The sequence below is a fragment of the Asterias amurensis genome, chromosome 7, assembly GCF_032118995.1.
Source record: "Asterias amurensis chromosome 7, ASM3211899v1".
Classification (NCBI taxonomy): domain Eukaryota; kingdom Metazoa; phylum Echinodermata; class Asteroidea; order Forcipulatida; family Asteriidae; genus Asterias; species Asterias amurensis.
In genome coordinates, this window is record NC_092654.1 from 22,460,027 (window position 1) to 22,484,549 (window position 24,523).

General features: G+C 38.6%; 2 protein-coding genes across 2 annotated transcripts in view; one reads left to right on the plus strand and one right to left on the minus strand.

Moving 5' to 3' along the window:
• Nucleotides 1-1,955: 1,955 nt before the first annotated feature.
• On the plus strand, nt 1,956-8,861 carry LOC139939369 (small ribosomal subunit protein mS35-like). The gene is made up of 9 exons (XM_071935190.1): nt 1,956-2,148; nt 2,727-2,797; nt 3,297-3,464; nt 4,342-4,402; nt 4,848-4,987; nt 5,463-5,572; nt 5,942-6,011; nt 7,240-7,353; nt 7,711-8,861. Exons 1-9 carry the CDS (start codon nt 1,956-1,958, stop codon nt 7,903-7,905), a joined length of 1,122 nt encoding a protein of 373 aa, XP_071791291.1. The 3' UTR covers nt 7,906-8,861.
• An 81-nt stretch (nt 8,862-8,942) lies between these two features.
• The window catches only part of LOC139939368 (TPR and ankyrin repeat-containing protein 1-like), a 56,228-nt gene continuing 40,647 nt past the window's right edge, over nt 8,943-24,523 (minus strand). Inside the window, exons 29-38 of the mRNA XM_071935189.1 lie at nt 22,699-22,870; nt 21,854-21,973; nt 21,380-21,582; nt 20,068-20,285; nt 18,790-19,003; nt 15,972-18,471; nt 15,431-15,607; nt 14,110-14,207; nt 13,577-13,778; nt 8,943-12,499 (exon numbers count right to left, since the gene is read on the minus strand). Coding sequence (XP_071791290.1) covers nt 12,342-12,499; nt 13,577-13,778; nt 14,110-14,207; nt 15,431-15,607; nt 15,972-18,471; nt 18,790-19,003; nt 20,068-20,285; nt 21,380-21,582; nt 21,854-21,973; nt 22,699-22,870 — 4,062 coding nt within the window. The 3' untranslated portion in view covers nt 8,943-12,341. The remainder of the gene's footprint in view (nt 12,500-13,576; nt 13,779-14,109; nt 14,208-15,430; nt 15,608-15,971; nt 18,472-18,789; nt 19,004-20,067; nt 20,286-21,379; nt 21,583-21,853; nt 21,974-22,698; nt 22,871-24,523) is intronic.

The window sequence follows — 24,523 nt, forward strand, 5'->3', positions numbered from 1 at the left end:
CACCAAGAAAGGTTTTATGCTAGGAATTATTTTGAGTAATTACCAACAGTGTCCACTGACTTTAAATGCACTGGACACTATTGATAATTTAAAAAAAAAATCATTTAATGTATTGTTAGTATACTTGGTAATGAGCAATGGGGCTGATGATAGTATAATGTAAAAACAAAGGTAACTTTTAACTTAAATAATAAGTATTTTGGGCCAAAAGCTTTCTTAGGCATCTGAAAGCACACCAAAGTTATGCAAACTTCATTGACCAAATGAGTCAAAAGGTTTGTGCAATATATGTTGGATTGGGAACACCAAGTGAGAATGTTCTTTAAAAATTACCAAAAAGGGTGTTAGATACAGGTCTAAGTTGTGTTTTGGAAGACTAGTAGCCGTGTCTGAATGGGCTACTACTGCTATGACTATACGGCTGTATCGTAACGTCATCATGCGTTTTATTTGCACTTCTTAATCTGCTTGTGAAGTCAAAGACTCTTAAAAAAGGAACTTCATTGTATAGACCTTATGCACATGACGTCATTTCAGTAGGGTGCCCTCACCTAGAGGTCAAAAGGAGGTTGTTCATTGGCCAATCCTGTGCGCCGCGCTTACAAATCTGTGCGTTTCGATGGTTTCGTCACCGTTTTTCCACTAAGATGGCCGCTGGATGACGTCAATGCATAAGGTCTATAGCCAATAACCCAAATGGAGAGAAGACAAGACAAGAAGTTTCTGCTTCTTATGTGAGAGAGGAAAACCCCAGAGATTATTATTCTGGGAAAAATCCACGCAAGCATGAATGGGCTTGAAAACCCAATACACGATGGTGCCCCTGGCGTGATTGGTACCGGGGTCTAGAGGTGGCAGGTGAGGAAAGATACCATTGCGCCAACCCGACCACCACAATATTCGGCCCCTTGTACGGTCGGCCATATTGCATAAAAGTAGAGCCTCGAATATGGGACAGCAGTGAATAGAAGTTTTGTACAACTATGTATTGCCACGGTTTTATTGTAAATGGCAATTTCATCCAAACAGATTAATATTACACAACATAACACAAAAGAATTAAGCATAACAGTTGAGGCTACGCGCACGTGGCGGACGTGCGACTTATGATGATGTCCGACCTTGCAACACACTGATGCAACATCAAATCATTTTTTTAATCAATAATCCCAACCAAACCAGCTGTATGTGTTTGAACAACAATATTTTCAGGTTGAATGGAGTTTAGGGTGTGTCCACCCTCTTCTTTTCTTCGTCCAGCATTTTATAGTTGTCGGCCTAATTCTTTTGAAATTAGCCTTTGCTTTTTAGCCCAAGTAAACACAAACAAATCACGAAACATTGTTAACAAACTGAAACAGGTCTACGGAATTTACAAGATGATTGTCACAAACGGTGGTGAAAAAAACTGATGAGTATTTGCCCAATGTCGGAAACAAGCATAATGCCAACGCCGATCAAAGCGATGTAATGCCAGTGTGGGGCAAACGTTGCCGACCAGAAACCACAGCATTGGCCCTATGATTATGAGTACTATCTGGGTAGTGTTTAACACTTTTTTTGAGTCCTGACTATAACGGCTTGTACTTTCGCAAAATACACCCGCCCCAACCTGTCGGAGTGACCTTGGTATGGCACTCTTTAACTGTTGTTGTGACAGAAAACAAACGTCTTCAGGAGGAAAGCCTATAGTCTCGAGAGTGATATTTTTAAAATATAACCATGGAGGAAAATAGAATAATATTACCAACTTTCTACATTTCCAAAATATTGAAGGGCGCCCTCTGTTGAAAAAGCGGGCCATTTTTACTAATGTTGAAGGGTGCCCTTTGTTGAAAATGCGGATTTTTTTCAAATACTGAAGGGCGCCCTCTATTGAAAAGCAGATTTTTTGCAGGGCGCCCTCTCATAGAAAAGCAGAACAATTTTACAAAATGTTGAAGGGCGCCCTCTCGATGTCAAGATCAGGACTTTACAAAATGGCAGCCGCCATGTACCGGCATTTGATGTGTGGTCGATGCTTTCATCGCCACAGTTTCATGGTTTTACCGACATCATCATTCCTTGGAAATGTGTCGAGCAGAAAGGCGAGTCATTATGGGTCTATTGTGTCAACTTCCCTACCAGATGTCGATTCAGAAATAGAACGTACGCATGTTTGTTTTATTAATTTTTTTATTTACTAAAAACTCAAGCAAGATGAGTCTCTACGGCTACGGTGTACCTAGCATTTTAAACTTAAAAAAAATAAACAAAGCTAGTTAATTTCTTAACAACAAGGGCCGGGGCAAGGCAGGCAAGGCAAGCAACAACATACACTGACTCACTGATGAATTACAATCTACATACTTTAAGACAATCGGAGTTGACCGATGGACTGAACTGAATGGTCTAAAAACTAACTAAATAAACATAAATCTGGAGCAGAGCCAATCTTCTATCTTGCCTAATTTTGTTGATATTATTGAAACAATAAAATAAAAACTGTCTTAACTAACATGAGTTTAAATAAGTTGAGCGGATGAATCTATACTATATATTACTAACCATGCTAGCTAGCTAATTAAGGCATAAGATTTTCCACCATGTTCATTCCTAAAAAAAATTCCATACAAAGATTGCTCGGTATTAAAGTGCAACTGTAAGTGTAATCCTGTACTGTATATCCTGTTTTGTTGTATGTAGACAGTTTGTATGCAAAAGTTTGTATTTCTCCTTTCTTACAGGAGTATCTAAGCACTCTATGCGGGGTAAAGCCATGCGTTTAATGCAGGACAAACTTAGACGACGAGAGCCAGTAAGTTTGTGAACATTGATAACAATAAATATAAGATTACACTTAAAGCTGGACCTGTCAGCATATTCAGTTTCTGACCAATAATTGAGAAAGTAGAGACTGTTTGTGCAATTTATGTTTTGCTTACTGTTGTATGGCTTCTGACTGGCCCCTCAAACAAATATATCGACACGATAAGGAGACCCCCAACATAGGGCTAGATAGCTCTGTTGGTAGAGCCCCGGCAACTTAATTCGGAGGCAACTATTCAAATTCTGCTTTATAGTTAATTTTTCTTTGTTTAACCATGGTTTAACACCAAAACAGTTTATAGATGGTGTATATCGGAGAGTTCTTTCACATTTCTTAGTCTAGATTAGCAAAGGTCTTGGGTTCGAATCCACCTGAGTATTATGCCTGTGACAGAATTTGGAGAAGTTACCGAGGATACAGTGTTAACACACATTAATGTATGGGTTATAAGCCTTGAATTACATGATCCCTTTTCTTTGTAATGAAGTTACCGCAACCAAGAGAGTCAAGAATGCAAGAAGACCAGGACTGGAGCAATGTGTATCCCACTGCTGCACCCTTCAAGTGGTCAGCAGTCCCTCTACCAATCAGGATGGGCTACCCAGTCAAGAGAGGAATCCCACCTCATAAATACGGCAATGCTGAACTACTCAAGGTAAAAGGACTGAGTAAAGTCTACATGATGTGATGTTGTCTGCAAAAAATAGTTGACGGAGATCGGAGAATGTCTATCACTGAGGCACCTTCTGCTTGGTGTGTGATTAATTCGATATTCCGACAAAAAATAAAGAGGTGTTGTAAACTGTCAAAGACCAGTCTTCTCACTTGGTGTATCTCAACATATGCATAAAATAACAAACCTGTGAAAATTTGAGCTTGATCGGTCGTCGGAGTTGCGAGATAACTATGAAAGAAAAAAACACCCTTGTCACACGAAGTTGTGTGCTTTCAGATGCTTGATTTCGAGACCTCAAATTTTAAATCTGAGGTCTTTAAATCAAATTCGTGGAAAATTACTTCTTTCTCAAAAGCTATGTTACCTCAACCTCTCCCCATTACTCGCTACCAACTAAGGTTTTATGGCAATACTTATTTCGAGTAATTACCAATAGTGTACACTGCCTTTAAAGGATGTTTGATATAAATGCCAAAAAAAAAAGATAATGGTCTGACGTTTACGACCCTAGCAGAGTCTTTCTCGAAAGCTAAATGACAACACAACACACATAGACAGGTGTACTGATGTAACACTAACAGAAGCAGTCAAGTGGAAATACTCCTGTAGAGAGAGAGAGAGAGAGTCGGAAAGCACACAGCAAAAGGCCAGGGGTTTGAGGGAAGAAGATGACCACAAGAAGATGGCAACACAAAGGACATGTAGGTCTTGTCGGACAGATCTTGTGTGGCATTTGTTTTAGTTCGGTAGCAAACATGTACACTTACAATCGCCAATGAACGAAATATTTTCTTTGGGCTAGCACATTATCCCTATGCAAAACTCTAACCCTAGATTTCATTTCTTTGTTTGCTAGATTCCCAACTTTCTACATTTGACACCACCTGCGATCAAGAAACACTGTGCAGAACTTAAAGGTTTGTTACTTCAGCAACATCTTCAAAGAAAAAGTTGTACTTTTGTTTACTGCCATTTCTTTGTGTATCTCGCAGTGTCTAAGTTTGGGTTTGGATTCGGATATATAAGAGCCAATCGAGGAGAGAGGAGAGACAATGCACAATGGTGTTTATGCTTCTGGTAGATGTAGTGTCTCAAGACAAAACCTGAACAATCTTGGGTGCTTTAGCTCATAGTTTTGTTGAATACTTGGTGAGGATGTCTGACAATAGAAACTTGTAATATTGAATCGTTTTCTTTTATGTTTTTTTTTCAAATGCTCTCAAACGTACTCACGTACTAACCTCATATTTAGTCATATTTTTGGGGGTTCATTTATACCCAAGTTGCATAAATTCATCTTTAAAAAAAAACATAGTAGAGTTTTTTTGAAATAATAATAGATAAATGCTTTGGTGTTCTTAGAATTGTGCACCGAGTGGCCAGAGGGTCTTGAGACCCATGCAGATTGTCAGAGACATTTCCCTGTCGAGGTCGAGACGTCGGATTATGTATTCAGCGGACTGTCTCTTAGACATCCTGATGCAAGAGTTGTCACATTGAAGGTAAGGAAAGCCTGGAATTACATCTCTGAAAGGGCAAGGCCATTTTTATTTTGCAAAGGGCACTTCCCTTGAAGGGGCACCAAGGCCAAGAGCAAGGGCAACGATACTACGTAAATAAATTTAAATAACAAATAAGCATAGGGTATGTGTTGCTTCTAGCGTTTGTTGTCTGGACTTACCAGTCCTTCTGAATCTGTTATTTTGGCGATTGGATATCAAAGGATTTGGGACTCGAAGGGGTTAACTTAACTTAGCTTAATTGCATTTATAAAGCGCTTTAACACTGTTTCAAAGCGCTGTACAGTCAAAGAAACATTAAAATGCAGATTAAAAACCATAGCAAAAAAAGCAATATGATTTAAAAAATACACAGCAGTTTAAAAAAAAATTCTTAAAGGACAACACAAAGCCAGGCTCAGACCGGTTTTATTTCTTCCTTAGAATTGAGATAATCAAATAATTTCATTCTTTGTAGGTTAAACTGGCAGACTTGCCGTTAGACAAACACGCTCGCTGGAAGTTGATACAACTAGCTGGAACAAAATACAACAAGAAGACCAAAACACTGACGTTGGTGACAGATAGGTGAGTACAAAGACCAATTTTTTACAAGGTTCAACAAGTCAAAGAAAACCCACCATATTCAGCAGCTTTAATAGGGGCGTCGGCATCATTCTTGTTTTTCAAAGATCATCAGATGAAATTACTTAGGATGATTTTTTGAAGGTCAAACTTCAAATCTCATTTGTTAAAAAAAAATTGTGCATTTCAGAAATGATGTGTATGTTAAAATGAGATGTGCAAAGCTCTCACAAGACCTATGTCAGTTGTCAGGTAATTGCTTCACTTTGGGCAAAATACACAGATCTAAGGTTGGAACTTTTAACAACCAAAACTTTTTTAAGTCTGTCCCTAACATTAATCTCCACTTGTCTTTTTTCTCCTTAAAAATAGATGTCCAGTTAAGAAGCAGAACTACGACTATGCAATGTACCTGTTCACTGTTTTATTCCATGAAGCTTGGGTAAGCAGTGCATTCAATCAGCTTTTAGGAAGACTTATGTATGGAGAAAAGGAAAGCATCCAAGATACGTCACATAATTGGAATCTCCTTGTCACATGTTTTGTTTTGTTATAGCTTCAACCCTCCTACTATCTGACCATTCAATATCATCCATTATGGATTTGAATGGTAAACAAATGTATGCCACCCTACAATATGATAACATTTGAATGCATGTGGGGAATACAAAGTTCAAGGTTAACCCTCCTACTGTCTGACTACTCAATATCATGAACTGTGTGGTAATGAATTGATAGATAAACTTTGCCAGCCTGTATTATGAAACCATGGGGTTAATACACTATACAGTACACAGTCAACCCTCCTACTGTCTGACCCTTCAATATCGTCCAGTGGTTTTGAATGAAAAATAAACTATGCCAGCCTGCAATGTGATATCATGTGGTGAATGCATCTACACAGTACACAGTCAACCCTCCTACTGTTTGACCATTCAATATCGTCCACAGTGGTTTTGAATTATAGATAAACTATGTCAGCCTGCAATACAATATCATGTGGAGAATGCATCTACACAGTACACAGTCAACCCTCCTACTGTTTGACCATTCAATATCGTCCACAGTGGTTTTGAATTATAGATAAACTATGCCAGCCTGCAATACAATATCATGTGGAGAATGCATCTACACAGTACACAGTCAACCCTCCTACTGTTTGACCATTCAATATCGTCCACAGTGGTTTTGAATTATAGATAAACTATGCCAGCCTGCAATACAATATCATGTGGAGAATGCATCTACACAGTACACAGTCAACCCTCCTACTGTTTGACCATTCAATATCGTCCACAGCGGTTTTGAATTATAGATTAACTATGCCAGCCTGCAATACAATATCTTGTGGAGAATGCATCTACACAGTACACAGTCAACCCTCCTACTGTTTGACCATTCAATATCGTCCACAGTGGTTTTGAATTATAGATAAACTATGCCAGCCTGCAATACAATATCATGTGGAGAATGCATCTACACAGTACAGACATCTACATGTACAGTGAACAATGAGTGCTGTGCATAGTTGTGCCACGCTACACAACCTACCTGTGCAGTTGATTGATTTCAATTGGATTTTCAGTTTGCGGGAATTATGTTTAATGAATCCAAGGACAATCCTGTTAATTTGTATTAGTAATATCTTGAATTTGATTGGTTGACTGCAGATAACAGAGCCATGGGAGACTGATATTACAGAGGACGACATGGAGGAATATGTCTGGGATCTCAGCCAATCACGACGCTCGGCCATTACCACTCTTGCAAGAATAGAGAATAAGGTATGTTTATGTGTATGTATAGTTAACAGCTGGCACACATGTCTGCTCGTCAGCAATTTTTACTTCACAGTTTTTTTTTCACAGCGAATGTTTCGCAGAAGTTGAGCACAGTTCAACAGTTGCGCATTAGCTTACGTACATGTCTGCTCATCAGCATGACTTTCGTCGGCACAGGGCTGTTTTCGCAGCAAATCTTTTGCCATAGTTGAGCATAGCTCAACTGTTGCCGAATATTCGTTGCGAATTTGTGGTGTCAAAATCCATACCACATTCACATTCACAGGAAGCATGAACGAGGCGGTAACTACAATGTAGTTTCCAGCTTTTAATCATCTTTTCTCTTTTTTTTTTTGACAGAATAATTTGGCTGGAGACGTAAGCCCAGAGGAAGAACTAAAGTACCTGAAATCACCGGAGATCTCAAGGTATCGAGATGCTGTGACCACTCTCAAGAACACCAAGGAGACTCACAATACCCTCGAGGAATACAAAGCATCTGTTATGAACTTATTCAAGATGACTCAAGAAGTCAACGTGGACACAGCATCGTGATTACAGACACCAAAACAACGGTTTTGTCGGCCATAATACTTGTTTTGATTTTTACAATGATGATGAATGACACAATTTGCATATGACATCGCAAGCTCGTATAGCGCCCTCGTTGAGTGTAAAGGAAAAATACTCTTTGGCGAACTTTTGAACTGTTTGACCTCATCAAAGGCAGCCTATGTAAAAGCTATCTGAACGCGTCGTTTGGTCTTACTCAATCGTATAGCTTTAGCCTATGTAAAGGCTGTCTAAACTCATCCATAAAAAAATCTTAAAACGGGTTTTGTCTTACTTGATCGTGTAGCTTTGTCCTTAAAATGCCTTAAATGCGAAGAGCACTTCCTTAGTATGATCCAAGTGCGGCAATTCTGCTCATAGTACGTCCTCATTGTAAGGACGGGATAATCACCCATTTTGACCCCAGAGCAGCACACAATGAACTACAATGGCAAACAATGGTGAAATTGTTGTACTCTTTTCGGAAAACCTACAGCACCTTCATTATGGTTAAACTTTGCAAGTTTAATGTAGTTCTGTGAACCTTGGTATTGTCTGTCCTACAAGAAGTACCAAAACCTTATAAGAAAAGACAAGAAATCGAAAGGTAGACTTTTCAATTTGATAAAGCGGATAACACACAAAGTTTGTAATCTAAATTGATTTGTTTGTTAGGCTAAGGTCAATCCTCAGCTCTATAGACGATGTGACCTAAGTTTACATTCAAACCGCCCTCTGTTGAAAAAACACTGTATACGTCATGTTTCGCCGGGCAAAAAGACACGTAGTCATGGTAAGATTGCATACACTTTCTAGCTGGCTGCCAAAACATAAAGGTTTTGGCCGGCGGTATGCGCGCAAATCATGTTATGGTTTTCGTGTGTCGTCAGAGGTCACATCGTCTATACAGCCATAACCGGTCAGAATTTTAGTAGCATACAATGTAGGCAGGATAAAACATTGACAATAAAAATACAATAATATAAACTTGTATGCTCATTGCATGGTTTTATTTTGTTGTCAACTATAATTATCAATAAGTTGTTAGTAATACCTGATAAATCAATAAGAGTATTTCAATAATCAATAACAAATATCCAATAATGGAAACCCCTACCCTCTTCTAGTTTGTCATGCTTTATTTCATGCACTTAAATTCCGCGAGTCGAGTTTAAGTTAGATATTGTACTCTTTTTTGTTTTCAACGAAAGCTCTTCCTTCACCCCCCTGGCCCACCCCTACTTCCCACTCCAGGGGAAACCAAACTCTTCAAAGGGATGTTTGACTCAGGATAGTTGATGAGAATTACATCTCTGGAAGTCTTCAACTTTTTCATGTGCCGACTGGTCGCAAGTGACCAGTTTAAAATTCCTTCAGAAAATAGTTGTAGAACGAAAAATTGAAATTGCAAGACCAGAAAGGTGACTCTTGAGGGTGCTACAATGGGTGCGTTCGATTAGCGACCCTGCGGTGCTCACTCGAGTGAGCCCCCGACAAGAGCTAATGGAACGATCACTCACCCTCTCGTGGTGACGTCATGCACCTGGGGCCAGCCCACAAGTGACCCACTCCACAAGCAGGGCACTTGGGGCTGACCCGGGTGAGCCCCTGGAATGACGTCAAAGCTATTCAAACATAACGGGTGCAGACCGGGGTTGACCCAGGGAAGCTAATTGAATGCACCCATTGTGACCTGTTTTGGGGTTGGTTGCCATTTGCAAAACAGAACAGAAAAAACATTTAATGTGTTCATATAATCACTTTATCACCAAAATAAATTGTGCATGAAAGGGTTAGTACAGGGTTAGTACAGGGTTAATCCCAACTTCAAAAGACAATAGTTCCAAGAAAATGTTAACACAATTATTTATTCTCTAGCTGGGAATAGACTTTCAATTAAAACACTGATGACCCAAAATCATCATCATATTCCAAAAGTTATCTGACTTTGTGGGAATGGGTACTGCAGGCCTGAATAAGAACTGCTTGGATTAACAAGTCGCGAGTAGTCTACAAACTTCAATGATTCCCAGGGTGGCATACTATCAATACGCTTGAAATGGCCAAACACAGTATGTTTTGTTTCATTTGTATTTTGCAAAAAGTTTCACTTCAGAACAAAGTGATTTCTTTGCATATCACCAATGTATCGCAAAGCGTTGTACGCTTGATACTGTTTTTATGGTTTTGCTCAAAGGGGAAAAAAGGGCAAAGTCTGCCTCATCCAGTCGTGGTCTCTTAACATCGTTGATAAAAATAATGGAAATGCAGCAATGGCTATTTGATTATCATGCTAATAAATGTAAACCTATATTAGAGAAATGTTTTGGCACAGCAAGTTGGTCAAAGCTCAACTAGCACTAGGTTAATACTATTATGTTACTGCATCTCGAATAAAGGATTTCATTGCAATAACAAACACTAAATATATTGTCTTGTAAAACTAACAAAAATCAAGTAATAAAGTCAGTCAAATTTGGTTTTTATTTGACAGACACTAAGAGAAATAACACCTCAAAAGCAAAATCACAAACTTCAGTTTAACAAAAGAGGAATGTTTTCACGTTCATGTTTGATGACCTTCAAGAAAAGTCAAATCTGAGATGTTCATTTTTTTTCTGGAATGATTATAATTAAAGTTGACTACTTAGAAAAATATACGGTAAAGCATAATTCATCACAAAATATATATTGATCATTAATCAGCTGCATTGATTAACAGTGAAATAATCAATCATTTGTTGCCGACATTCTGTCTGCCCAATGAGAAACATTACACCCCCCCCCCCCGAAAAAAAATAAATAAAAAAAATTGGATAAAACAAAAAAGATGTTGGCAAAATAAGGCATCTCAAAATATTTCAAATTTACGTCGTTTCTACCAGGACATTGAAGCTGTGATTGGATGCGTTAAGGGAACAATCTCATTGGGTCGCTCTATTGTTTACAGAGCTCATATATGCAGCTAGGTCAAAGGTTTGAGGTGACAAATTGTTTTGGGTTAATCGACAGGTGAATATTCACCTTTAAATAAAGTGATATTTTTTTCTCTGAATGGAATGTATCATTTAGGTAAATTTTCTCCTTTTTTACTCACATGGAGATAATAAGTGAAAAGTTCATGGCTTTTGTTATTTAGTCTTTTAATATTTTAGTTGAAAACAAAGAAAAATTTACTAAATCAGGGTTTGAACCTAAGACCTCTTGTTCAACGTGCCGGCTATCTACCAACTGAGCTATCAAGCTATCATGTTGGCTGTCTCCATATAGTGTGGATAGCTTTGTTCGGGAGTGCCAGTCAGAAGCCATTCAATGTCTAAATGCTGTATAGTCAGGATCACACCAAAGTTTATGATACAACCTGATAACTGCAGCAGAGAAATCGCATTATGGGGATGTAAACTTGTATTTCCTCTTTTTCTGATGATAGAAAATAAAACATTCCGCAGACAAACCTTTTACTTATATAGTGCTATATGAAATGAAAATTGGAAACAAAACAAACAATTAAAAGGTAAGTCCCTTATCCCACATTGAATCTGAATTACTTTTCTTCAGAAAACAACATAATTAGGCAAACCTTTGCTTCAAGGTAACTAAAAAAGCTTGAAAGAAGAGTTTGCAGAAACGCCTTGGTCGAATCTCTTAGAGCCATTGGACACTTTCGGTACAGAAAAAGAAGATTAAAAGTTCACAGATTTACAATTAACTTGCAGGGTTTACAGAAGTTAATGGCGAAAGACTCCTCTTGAAACATTGTTCCATGAAATGCTTTATTTTTTGAGAAAACATTAAAACAATATCAATTCTCAATATCGAGAATTACGGATTTATTTTAAAAACATGTCGTGACACGGCGAAAAGTGCGGAAACAAGGGTGGGTTTTCCCGTTATTTTCTCCCGACTCCCATGACCGATTGAGCCTAAATTTTCACAGGTTTGTTATTTTATGTATAAGTTGTGATATACTAAGTGTGGGCCTTGGACAATACTGTTTACCGAAAGTGTCCAATGGCTTTAAAAAAAGTGGAGGCTTATAACATGTCATGTAGTGATCATTATTAGGGGGGGGGGGGACTATTATGAGAGAAGTCAACTCGATTTTGTTGACGAAAAGAAAAAAATGAATTAACCAAACTCCCGAGAGGACCCTTGTCCTAAAATGTAGACTAGCTCTAAAGAAATAGTCCTTGAACCTAACGCTTCTTCTCTCCAACGTCATTACAAGTAAGAACTTAGAAATAGCGGTTGCATACTGCTTACCAAACAAAAGGATCTATGGTATAAATAAAGACGAAAAAAAAAGTAAGTGGCCTGACGTTTTGACCGAAGCAGTTTGGAGTTTTTCTCCAAGTAAAAAAAAAAAAAATAAAATAAAAGAACAATAACGTCAAAACAATATAATAAAAAATAAATAAGGCACCCAACTTTGATCAGCATCACTTTTTTTTCCCCATCCGACCCTGCCATCTCACTTTCTTCTTCCCTTTGTTCCGACCTCCCTTGGTGTTTCTTGGTTGCTCTGCAACAGGTAGGATTTTATCCTCATCGGCCGCCTCTTCCTCCTCGAGTGCGATGTCTGCTTCCAACGCCTCGTCTGAAAAGACAATGGTTCAAAGATAATAAAACTACAAAAACAATCACTAACCCTTTCTAAGTTTTTTTCTTTTGCTAATTATTTTTAGTCATAATTTCAAAGTCAACAATACTACAATATTTTAATAATGATAATAATAATATAAATAGAACTTAAAAAGCGCCTTACATCTAAAACATTAGGCCTTATCCAAACGCCCTTGAATTAAATTATAGAGGATTAAACACATTTTCAAATGAACTAAATTTACAAGATAAGAGGAGTACTATGTTAATATGAAATAAACTTAGGTACACAGCTGAAGAAAAATGAAAACAGCGAAACGTTCACATACACTTTTGAATGTTTAGAAAACTAGCAAAGTATAGAACAGAAACACATTACAACAAGGTTTTAAAATTTGTACTTAAAATATAAAGGCATGTTGGAAGAAAAGTTCACAGTTAACATTTTTATGAAAACAAGAAAAAATAAATTGTTGCAAACTGCTAACAATCAAAATGACCTGGGCAATAAAAGATAAACAATATCGTCAATGCCTTCATGTCATGACCCTTGCAAAGTCTTTCTCAAACGTTAAATCACAACACAAAACAAACATACAAGTATATCATTCAATCAAAAATTTGTCACAACACAGCTTGACATTCTTTGTCCCACAGTGTGCACGAAAAAACCTTAAAAAACATAAGTTTACACAAAAGCAATCATATAGGTATTACAATAATAGAGGCAGTCAGGTGAAAAAGGAGGGAACAGAAAGGAGCAATTAAAATGCAGTCAGAATAAGCAGGAGAAGAACAAAGAATAGCAAAATTGAGTGGGGCACCAGCCATAATGTGCAAACTGAATGTAACTTTGGCTGGTAACCTGTTTTTTTGCTAAGCAAAACTACTCTATGCTTAGCAAGTTTTTGTGCCTACAGGCTTAAAGAAAATGGGCCCAGGAATTTGCTTTACTATAAATAATAGTAAAAATAAAGACTTGTAATATGCGCACATATCCACCCTGCTGGGTGTCAAGTCGCATTAAATCCTGAAACATAACAAAAGAAAACATTTGATAACCACTGCTTACCTGCTGTTATTATAATTCCCTCGTTTTCCTCTGCTGCCCTCAGTGATTCCTGTGTGCGTTTCTTGTATCTTTTTTCAGCTTTGGAGAACTCTTTCGTCAGCAATGCCATTCCATGTCGCAGCTCCTGCAGTTGTTCAAACGCTCGCTTCTTCTGAAGCTCCGCCATTTTGTTTTTGAGATCCGTTAGAAGTCTGTTGAGACTCTGTAATGCAGGGTGAATTTAAAAAATAAAAGGTCAAAATAATCGAGGAGTTTATCAGAAACAAAAATGAAAGTTTCAGACCATCTTCAGTGAAAATTTCTGCATGCAACAGCAAGACAAAGAAAGAACGATACGATACATTCAATGCTAATCACATTGTAATCTCTTCTATTTTCCTCCCGTTCAACTTACAGTAACCAAACAGAGACTTGATTCAAAAAGTCAAAATAGTCTGGCTCCTTGTTAGTTTATTGAGAATCAGTAGTTATTGTTGCACTTGAACGAAGGGAACAAGACAAAGATAAAGCTCCATTACTACTACCACTAATACCTCTTCGAAGTACTGCAGGTCTGTATGTACGACTGCTGGTTCTGTAGCTCCAGCTTGAAGGGAGGGGAATTTGAGCTCAGCCAATAAACCCTCCGCCTCTGCAATGGAGAAAAATTAAAGAATAAAATGAGTATCAAAATGGAATATTTATAAGCAATATGTAATACTGATAACAACAAATGCATCACTCATTTTGGTTTGTAAAACATACTTTGAAAGTCCTACCATCCTAAGATAGGCCTATCAACTGGTACACTGCTGTTCAGAGTAGAAAGTAAAGTTCCTAGTTCTACACCAAGTAATAATAATAATGCATTTATAATGCGCCATCTATCTAGTGTACAAGACCCTATTCCGAGGCGCAGAACAAAAAACAAAACATAAATACAAAAGAAAAATATAGAATTCATTAACAATTTACATTGAAGTACACGCGGAAAGAATACAAATTATATAACCATGCAGAGGTTTAACTATACAAGAAATACACAAAATACAAGAATCATGTAAAAACAAGCACATTTTAACTCAAATACATACACACATGTAGACAAATGAATTTTAAAGAGTGACACCTCGCAGGGCTTGAAAGGAAGCCCTACAAACTAAAGAAACGTACTCGCCACATTATCTTACAAGGCCTTACAACGCAGACCAAATTAAAACAGTGGCTGTAATATCAAAAATAGTAACCAGTTCTTTTATACTTGTAGAGCATTTTTCGATAACGGTATCAATGCGCTTTACATGAGTCATTGGGACAATAACATTCCTTTAATCTTTCTCAGCTCCTTGGGGACTGTACAGCCCGAGCTGCTGAACGCTCAGAAGGCTTGTTCAGGGTAGAAAGTGAAGTTCCTATAATGTGTACACCATTTATACGCAGAAAGAATACAAATGGAATAACTGTGTACATGTTTATCTATATACAAGAAATACATATAAAATAAATTTAATACAAGACTATAAAAAAAAAGCACACATAAACTCAAATACATGGAGAAAATAAATTTCCACAGAGACAACTGGCAAGGCTTTAAAGGGAGCCCTACAAAGTAAAAAAACCTACTTGTAACCTGGACTCAGTTTCATAAAGCTGTTTAGCAGAAAAATACTGCTTGACAAATTTCTTTGCTAAGCACAAAATTGAGTGGGGCAACAGTCACAACAATGTAAACTTAGTGTACTTTTGGCTGGTTACCCATTTCTGTTAAGCAGTACTTTTCACTGCTTAGCAAGTTTTTGTGCTTACAGGCGATATGAAAATGGGCCCAGATCTCAACGATCTACACCACATATAAAATTAAAACAAAGGTCGTACTTGCGAGTAAAGGATAAACCTCCTCCGTGAGCATCACACCGTACTTAAGAAAGTGACTGTATGTTTCTTGATGAAGAAGGCTTGCCTCGTGCTCCTCTTTAGTGGGGAAGTCTGCCGAGGCGTCAGCATCCACCTCAGGGGAAATCTCTTCTTTTGGCTCTGGAGTTGATCTTCCATCTGTAAATGGTAAAAAAATCAATAATGACATATGATTTCTTACAAAATGAAAATCCATGGCTACTTGAAATTGTGCTTTTCAAACACAACAAACTTGGATTTTGTTCAGAAAACTCGGAAAGTACCGAGTATACAATTGTGACAAAAGATTTCCGGCCAAATGAAAACCCATGGCTACTTGAATTGTGCTTTTCAAATATGACAAACTTATTTTTTTTCAACATAACTCGAAAGTACTGAGTATACAGTCCTTAATACACATCCGTGCAATGGTAAAAAATAATTACATAACATACTTGTTCAACGAAATAACCACGTAATTTACTCAGCAAAATATCAAACTAATATTTTTGAGCCCACTTACCTTTCAAGTCATCATGTTCTCGTTCGTCCAACATCTCAGCTTGAGCACCAAACTCGGGTTTTGTCTCCGCAACCCTCCTCAGGCTTACGTTACAGATTGTGCACAGCGCTGGGCTAACTCGTAGCGCGCTGAACTCAATAAGTTGTTTCGAGACCCACTCTTTGGCTTTTTCCTCTTGTCCAGACTGAACCGCATCTACTATCTTGATCTTACACCAGCCGCGTTGTCTCAAGATGGAGGCGAGAAGCAGCAATTTGCGCCGCCTGAAGAAGGAGACGATGATCTTACTGGCTTTTTCCTTCTGTAGTTTCTCCTGATCCCGCTGTACCTTGGCTGCTTCCTCTACAGACACCTCTAAGCCCATCCCCAGATCTTCCTGGAGTGCTGCCTCAGAGGACCCATCTTCTCCCCTCTCAACCCTCTTACCCTCAAGAACAAAGACTGTTGGATCTTCATCAGGAAGTGAAGCAAAGTATACATTCTCAAAAACCTGGATATTGATCTTCTTGAAATCTAAACCTACAGCTCCACGAGGTGGCATACTTGTAGACCACACACATTCTCTCAGATACTCTTTTTCTCGTGCTTCTAACAGCTCTTCTAAAACACAAAGTGCATCACGACGGCTCTGGGCTGCCTGGATGCTTCGTAAAGCAGTAGCAACTCTCTCTGGGTGATGTTCTGATGGGGCAATCGCCTGAAGAGCACAACGAATGTCCCAGGCTACCTGAATGGGTAGCGCTAACCCAGCATTACACAGCATCACCAGAACGAGAACTAGAGTACGTTCAGCCTCGCCAGACATGATGAAGTCGAGATAAGTGAAGGCATCACCCAAGGTGTTCACATATCTACCGTACTTTCCTGACCCACAAATCAGGTCAACCAAAGCCCTTACATGGTAAATGGGCAGCCTGTTGAACGAGGCGACACTGTTAACAGCATTGTACATGACATGCCCCTGGCGTGGGCAACAAAGGGCATCCAAAAATGTAGCCTGTGAAAGGTAACTGGCTGGAATAGCAATGGAGCAGTGATTGCATTTGGCCCCGATGGCCAAAACCATTGTTATATTTGCCTCTATCATTGCGACTGTGTTACTTATTGACGGCATGATGGGGTCGACAGCTTTATAAGCAATTGTCCCAAAGAATCCAAAGATGGCCTTCAACGACTCCCGAGCGTCACGTTTAGAGTAAAGAAAATCAAGAGAATCCAAGTGACGTCTCTTGTAGCTCATGTGTCTTCCTCTGCGATCACGAGGGTTGATCGGATGCATTCCCATCGGGAAATATTTTACACCTCCTTTGTTTTGCCATTTCACATAGTCGCTCTCTTCTTGAACCACCCAGTCATCCATGACCTTTGTTCCCCCGCCGATCAGTTGGTAGACTCCAAGACACATGCGGTACAAGTCAGTATCTGCTCTTTTGTGCAAGGCGTCAACCCTCTTCCGTTCCTCTTCAGTGAATGCCTTCATCTGCTTTTTAATCACCGGACGTTGAACCAGATTGAGAAATTCCGGCAATAATTTGAAAGAATCCCCGATGATTCTCGGGTGACCGTGCTCTGGAAAGAACACCTCATATAGATCGTGGCACAGCTTGAATCTTGACCGGTCTCGCTGTTGGATCTCGGTTGTGAGCCTCTCCGCAGACGGGAATTTGGAAAGTCTGGACGCCTTCTCCATGATGTCCTCAATTTCAATGGAATAGACAAGGCACTTGACGAGATCTAAGAGTTTATGGTGTGTGTACGGCTCGTGGAGCTTAACACACATTCCGCGTGGCTTTGTGCATGGCAACCCAATGATGTATTTCTGACACTGTCTGAGTTTCTTCCGCTCTACATGCAAGATATTCCGCATCCATCTCACCCAATCCAAGGCTCGTGGAATGAGGCAGTGCTTGGCGATGACCTCGTGAGCTCTGACGGGATCCACGTCTCCTGTTTTTGACAGCAGCTTCTTCCCGAGATAGGCTTCGATTCTGGCTCCCTCACAGCTTTGGATATGAAGCTGTCCGTCCACCCCAGGTACAAGGCCGAAGAATTCCTGACATCGAAGTCTCTGTCTCTCCTCTTCTGCCGTCTTGCATTCAAAAAGAGCGCAGATAAGTTGAAGGAGATTCTGTAGAGGAGTGAAGAGTCGACTCTTAACTTGGAACGCGTTAGGCGGATCTAGCTCCAAAATGAAACTGACGCATGCACATTCCCCGGCAGTGTGTGACACTTTGTTGAAATACAGTTGTGCCCCGCGAACCTTTCCCACGTCCTTCTTGAGGTGACCCAGAACAAGTTGCGTCTCTGCTCTCCTAACAGACTCAACCTTACATCTAAGATACAGCTCGTCTGCCTTAGTCAGGAGGTTGATAACAGCTTTGTTTCGCTCATCGGTTTCTGGCTCCAACAGGAGCTTCTTAGCCTGACCCAGTCGACAGTCAGCAACAAACTCTGGATAGTCTGAAGACTCCAGGATGCTACAGGCTTCCTCAAGCTTGCCCTACAATAACAAAGGACAATGTGGAAAACAAATTAATACAACAAGGCCTTCAGCAAGATCATTAACAAAAACTTCGCCACAGAAACACAAAATTGAGTAGAGATGTTTCTTTTAATGATTTCAAATATGAATGATTTCAGTTAATTTCACATGTAAAAGCTACAAAGCTGAGTGTTTATAAAGAGTATAAATAAGGTGTACATGCACAGGATGTTACACTCAACCACTGAAAGTTAACATGGACAGCTTATCAACTCCTTTTCAAACTGAAACTCATCCGAAGTGAACAAGAACTTTTACTTTCCTAATCAACCTCACCTGCTCTTTCAGCATCTTTGCGGCTTCCAATTCACGGCCGGCTTCCTTCAGCATTGTCACAGCCTCATCGAATCGACCTCTTTTACGCAGGAAATCAACTCTCTGCTCAAACTGACCCAAGTGATCCAGTGCGTCCAGCATCTGACCAACATTTCCCTGCCTGTGGTGGTAGTCTGCCGACTTGTAGATCATTTCATCTAAGGAGTGCGTCGCCCTAAAAATGTACAAGAAGGATTTACATAAAAGCAATGGACACGTTCTGTAATTATTGTCATAGACCAGTCTTCTCACTTGGTGTATCTCAACATATGCACAAAATAACAAACCTTTGAAAATTTCAACTCAATTGGTCGAAGTTGCAAGATAATAATGGAAGAAAAAACACCCTTGTCACACTGCTTTCGTGTGCTTTCAGATGCTTGATTTTGAGATCTCAAAATCTGCTACAGTCTAACATTCGGTGGTTCCATTGAAGTCAACATTTATTTCATACAACTCTTCTCAAAATATAAAGTTTACAAAATATTACATAAATAAGCAAAATAATATGCAGAGAAGATGGAGGAAAACTAGTTTATGTATGTAAACCAAACTAAAGTGAGTATGAGGCTGTCTGATAAAGTCAAGGCTTGTAGAAGACGGCCTAGTCAGACAAACTACACACAAGGGGATAAGAAAGACAGGTAACAAGAAAACATTTGGGCAATTCCAGGGTCAGTCGCATTACACTTTTCTGTGTCATTTCTTGATCTCGGTGCTAGAAGCTCTATGTGAGATATTCTTTCCACTAAGTTTATAGACTGGTTTGTACTTGACACCCAAGGCTTTGAATTGATATTAGAAATGTTTAGGGCTTTGTACTCTGGATGTTATACATGTAACATTGTTAAAAGCAGTATTATAGTCCCATTACACAAAAAGGACATGGTAAAAAACACACTAGTCACACTTAAAAAGTTTCCTCAAACTATACAACTTTTGAAAGTTTTACTACATGTAACACACAAGTCTTATACATGAGTCTCCAACAGGATACTTGGCCAGCAGCTTGTAGGTACATGTATACATGGCAAAACCATGGTCAGTTGCATTACAGTCAGTCGCATTACAGTTTTTCCAGTCAATTTAGCCAATCCTACATACAGAGCCCATATCGAGTCCTTATTTGGCAAAATTGGGTTCATTTCTTTGTCAACCACTTAAATAAGATGATTTCATATGTTAGCTATAACTTCTTAGTGGAAGGAAAGTTGTAAAATAAATTTTATTTTGTTTTACCCTGGTGGCTTGATATGTTTCGGCTTGGTTGATCCCAGTTTTAAGTGCTCCTGCTTTAGGACTTTGTAGCGATCGACAACATCTAGTGCCTTGGAATGGAAGCCTTTGCTGCACAGAAGGTCCAAGGCCTTGGCGTAGTCACCCATCAGTTCTAGACAACGGCAGGCATCGCTAATACGGTTCAGACGCTTCTCATAAACCTTGGCTGCATTGGAGAACTTTAAAAGGAGTAACACAAATAAATATTTTAAAAAGTAGGAGTTTCTTTTAAGAAATAGCATGCTCTTAGAAACTATGTATGCATTCTCTTTTAATAGAAGTTGACATGCTTTGAGATAGTCTGTAAGCTTTGAGGAAGTTGACAAGTCCTTAGAAAATTGCAAAATTTGAGGAAGTTGAGGAAGTTGGCATAACCTTTGTAGACTTTGCATGCTTTGAAGAAGTTGACATATTCTTGGGAAGTTGACATGCTTTGAAGAAGTTGACATATTCTTGGGAAGTTGGCATGCTCTGAAGAAGTTGACATATTCTTGGGAAGTTGGCATGCTTTAGAAAAAGTTGACATATTCTTGGGAAGTTGCATGCTTTGAAGAAGTTGACATATTCTTGGGAAGTTGGCATGCTCTGAAGAAGTTGACATATTCTTGGGAAGTTGGCATGCTTTGAAGAAGTTGACATATTCTTGGGAAGTTGGCATGCTCTGAAGAAGTTGACATATTCTTGGGAAGTTGGCATGCTTTAAAGAAGTTGACATATTCTTGGGAAGTTGGCATGCTTTGAAGAAGTTGACATATTCTTGGGAAGTTGGCATGCTTTGAAGAAGTTGACATATTCTTGGGAAGTTGCCTGCTTTGAAGAAGTTGACATATTCTTGGGAAGTTGACATGCTTTGAAGAAGTTGACATATTCTTGGGAAGTTGGCATGCTTTGAAGAAGTTGACATATTCTTGGGAAGTTGGCATGCTTTGAAGAAGTTGACATATTCTTGGGAAGTTGGCATGCTTTGAAGAAGTTCACATGCTTCGAGAAAGTCTGATTAGGACAAGTCCCAGTAAAACTGAGACATAGATTAAACTTTAAAAATGTTGTTACCATTGCTAGTGATTAACTATTATAACTTTACAAATTAAATTCTACACAAAGTTTATATCTTTTTTATGTCAAAAAATCATGCCTCGTGCCAAAGGCTTTGTGTAAGAACCATGGCACTACATGTAGTTAAAGCAATAAGCATCTGCCTACTAAAAAGCCTCAAATCACATTATAAAATTAGGATATCAATGAAAACCCAAAAATATTAGTCCAAACATACCTCTCCAAGCTTCTCCAAGAGCTTGGCCAGGAGTCCAAACTCCTTGGCATTGTACAGACAGTTGACTGCCATCTTATGGCTGTCACATTGCAGAAAGAGGGTAGCAGACACCAAGAACTCCTCTCGCATCTTGTGGGGGACTTCACGCAGACGTTCGGCTTCGATGGCTTGGTGGTGTGCCCGGGCAAGAAACTCTTTCTTTTCTGCTCATGGACAGAAAGAGGGATTCGGTTACTAAACTTAGAAAGTTTGATAACAATTCAAAGTTTGTGGAACGAAACGAAACATTTTCTTTGATAGAATTATCCCAAAGACATTTTGTCCCATTCCCATGCGCAATGTAAACCTTCCTATGATGACTAATGAATGGCAGAAAAACGATCAAACTTTCACTTTGAGTTTTTTTTGGCACAATAATTGCTTTACGCCCTTTCTTTGGTAAATTTTCTTCAAACTAAATGACGAAACGCTTACCGTCATTAGCGCGCTGGTAGCACTTGGCAGCAACGAGCCAGAGCTTGTTCTTAAGGAAGTAGTCTCCACGCTTGATCCACTCCGCGTTCGTTGACTGCTCAACAAACATGGCGTCCAACTCTACAAATGGTAATAATGATAATAAAATTGGTAGTAAATCAGCATCGATATAGCTCTTTATGCATTACAGATAATAATAAATAATAGTTATAATACTAAAAATTGATATAGCGCAAAATCAATCGAAAACAATGCTCCATGGCGCTTACAGAGAAACATTTTAAAACAAAATCCCTGTAGAAAAACACAAAGTCATTATACAATAAGGTATAAAAATAAGTTTAAAATCAGCAAAAAATTACAAGCGAAAAATGACAAGCAATTATTAGATACTGTATACACAATATACAGTAGAATATCAATGGAAATATACAATCGATCCCTCGATGTACTTCAAAACAGTTAACAAAAACAAAGATACACTAAAGACAACAGACCAGCTGTATACAAATATTTAACATATAAAACACTTTCAACGACTAGGAAAAACACAGGACTTCAAAATAAGCAGGCCCCCAGCCGCATAAGTTAAAAAACATGGCAATAGTTATAAATACAAGGCAATCTTATAAAATACATGACACAATAATATACCAAATGACCAGAAAAAGTTACAAAGCAAGAAATTCAATATACACATGAGTCGATTTAAAACTACTTGACATAAAAATTAGCATTTTACATGAAACTAAGTTCATAAACACATCAGTAATGACTTAAAACAAAAGATAAGCTGTATACAATTTAAAACAAGTATTATATCATTTTTTATTCTTACAACTTACCACTGACGCCCGCTTTGTTCACAATCTCAGGCTGAATCACTTTAACCAATGACAAGCACCGAAAATACTCGAACATGGGTTTTCTTTTGACTTCATCTTCGTCAAAGATCCAAACGTTGACCCTTGCCCTCGTAATGGCCGTGTATAAATACTTCAGCTCAGAGTTCAGTACCTGTGAGAGAAGAATCACCAAATCAGGAAACTGTTCGTGATGAAGAATCTGTTCTTCTTGATGTTAAGTTTGTCAGTAAGAGGATGGGCAACCATTATTTATGATTGAAAAAAAGAACACAAAATATGGAAAGTTAGACAAATTAATATTTGTACCAACAAATTAAAGGAAGGCCTAAAGAAAATATTGATTATGACATGTGCAATAAACTTGTAATAATTGTAAAAAGAATTACTGTGGAGAATCATTAACACAAAATAACTTGCTTTTCTTTCAAAATGTTTTCTCCGATTACACAGTTTACAGACTTAGGGCCTTTCTCAAACCACGGCTTGGGCTCCAGCTCAGGCTTACGCTCCGCATGCTGCTTAGGCTCCGCATGCTGTGTACGCAGCTTGCATTTAACCTGCATTTTGGAGCAGCGCATATTGCAGGGATATCAGCACGCGGAGCCTGAGCCGGAGCCCAAGCCGTGATTTGAGAAAGGCCCCTAGTATTCAGATTAAGTATGGGAGATCTTGCACAGAATCTTCTTTACAATTTTGAAATTTAAACTCAGTAGTACAATTTGGCCTGTATCAATACATAACTCTGTAAGAATACAATTTTATGATTTTGCTGAGACAAAGTAATTTTCGTAGTTTTATGAACAGTAAAATGACAGCAGTGAAATACAAGCAAATGTAAATATCATAATAAAACATATCAGAAAAAAATTAAATAAAGCAGTCACATCATAAAAGCATCAAGTACAAATTAAAATATAAATCTTCAAAATTTCATCAACAAAGTACCCGGTAGATACGTTTTGATGCCTTCTTACACCTAGAAACCTCTAAACAAGCAGAACAAAGCATAAATCAAGAAGTAAATTACAGGGTGCGTTCAGACACGGTACTAAAGTTGGTTTAACTCATGGTTCAACTCGATCGAGTTCAACTCAGTGTGTCTGAACGGATCTAAAGTTAGTCCGAATTGAGTTTAACCCACAAAAGATAAACTGTCCAGGGAGGGGGTGTATCTTCGGGTTTATCTTTTAAAACTGTGTGTGGACAGAATAAAGAAGACCACATCGGGTTTAACTCACAACAGGCGACCCATTGACCTCCGTAATCATTACGTAAACACACGGGGACCAATGAACAGGACAATAAATAGGATGTTAGAGTAATGGGGTCACGTTTTCTTTGACCTGTTAAAATCAAAGAAAAACCAGATCGGGTTTAACTCAGTGCTGTCTAAATGCAAAGGGGTTTTATTTTTACGATCACCCCCTGCTGCTCGTTGAAGTTAAACCGGTTCGGGTCTAACTTAGTACGCTCTCTGAACATACCCACAGAAAGAAAAATTGCCTGGAAATGCAATAAAATTTAAAGACAAAATAATAACAATGGACACTTTGAAAACACGGGTATCTGCCGCAAGTGGCACTCATGGCACTGCTCTGCAAAATAACCACCAAGAACAACAAAGGAGGTAGCATCACATAAGTAGAAAATATAGTTAACAAATGCTTCTTTAAACAGATAGAATTTTAAACTGTTCTTGAATATGACAAGTGAATTTGACAGTTTCACAGTTTCAGGTAGGAAGCTCCAAAAGCGATTCTAAAAGAAAATAATGCATTGAAAAAAGCCCTGCATTGTTAGGGTA

Coding starts and splice junctions, on each gene's coding strand:
- LOC139939369 (XM_071935190.1), top strand. CDS start 1,956: ATGTCAAGATCAGGACTTTACAAAATGGCAGCCGCCATGTACCGGCAT. Junction 2,798..3,296: donor AACTTAGACGACGAGAGCCA/GTAAGTTTGTGA, acceptor TTTGTAATGAAG/TTACCGCAACCAAGAGAGTC. Junction 4,988..5,462: donor CAAGAGTTGTCACATTGAAG/GTAAGGAAAGCC, acceptor CATTCTTTGTAG/GTTAAACTGGCAGACTTGCC.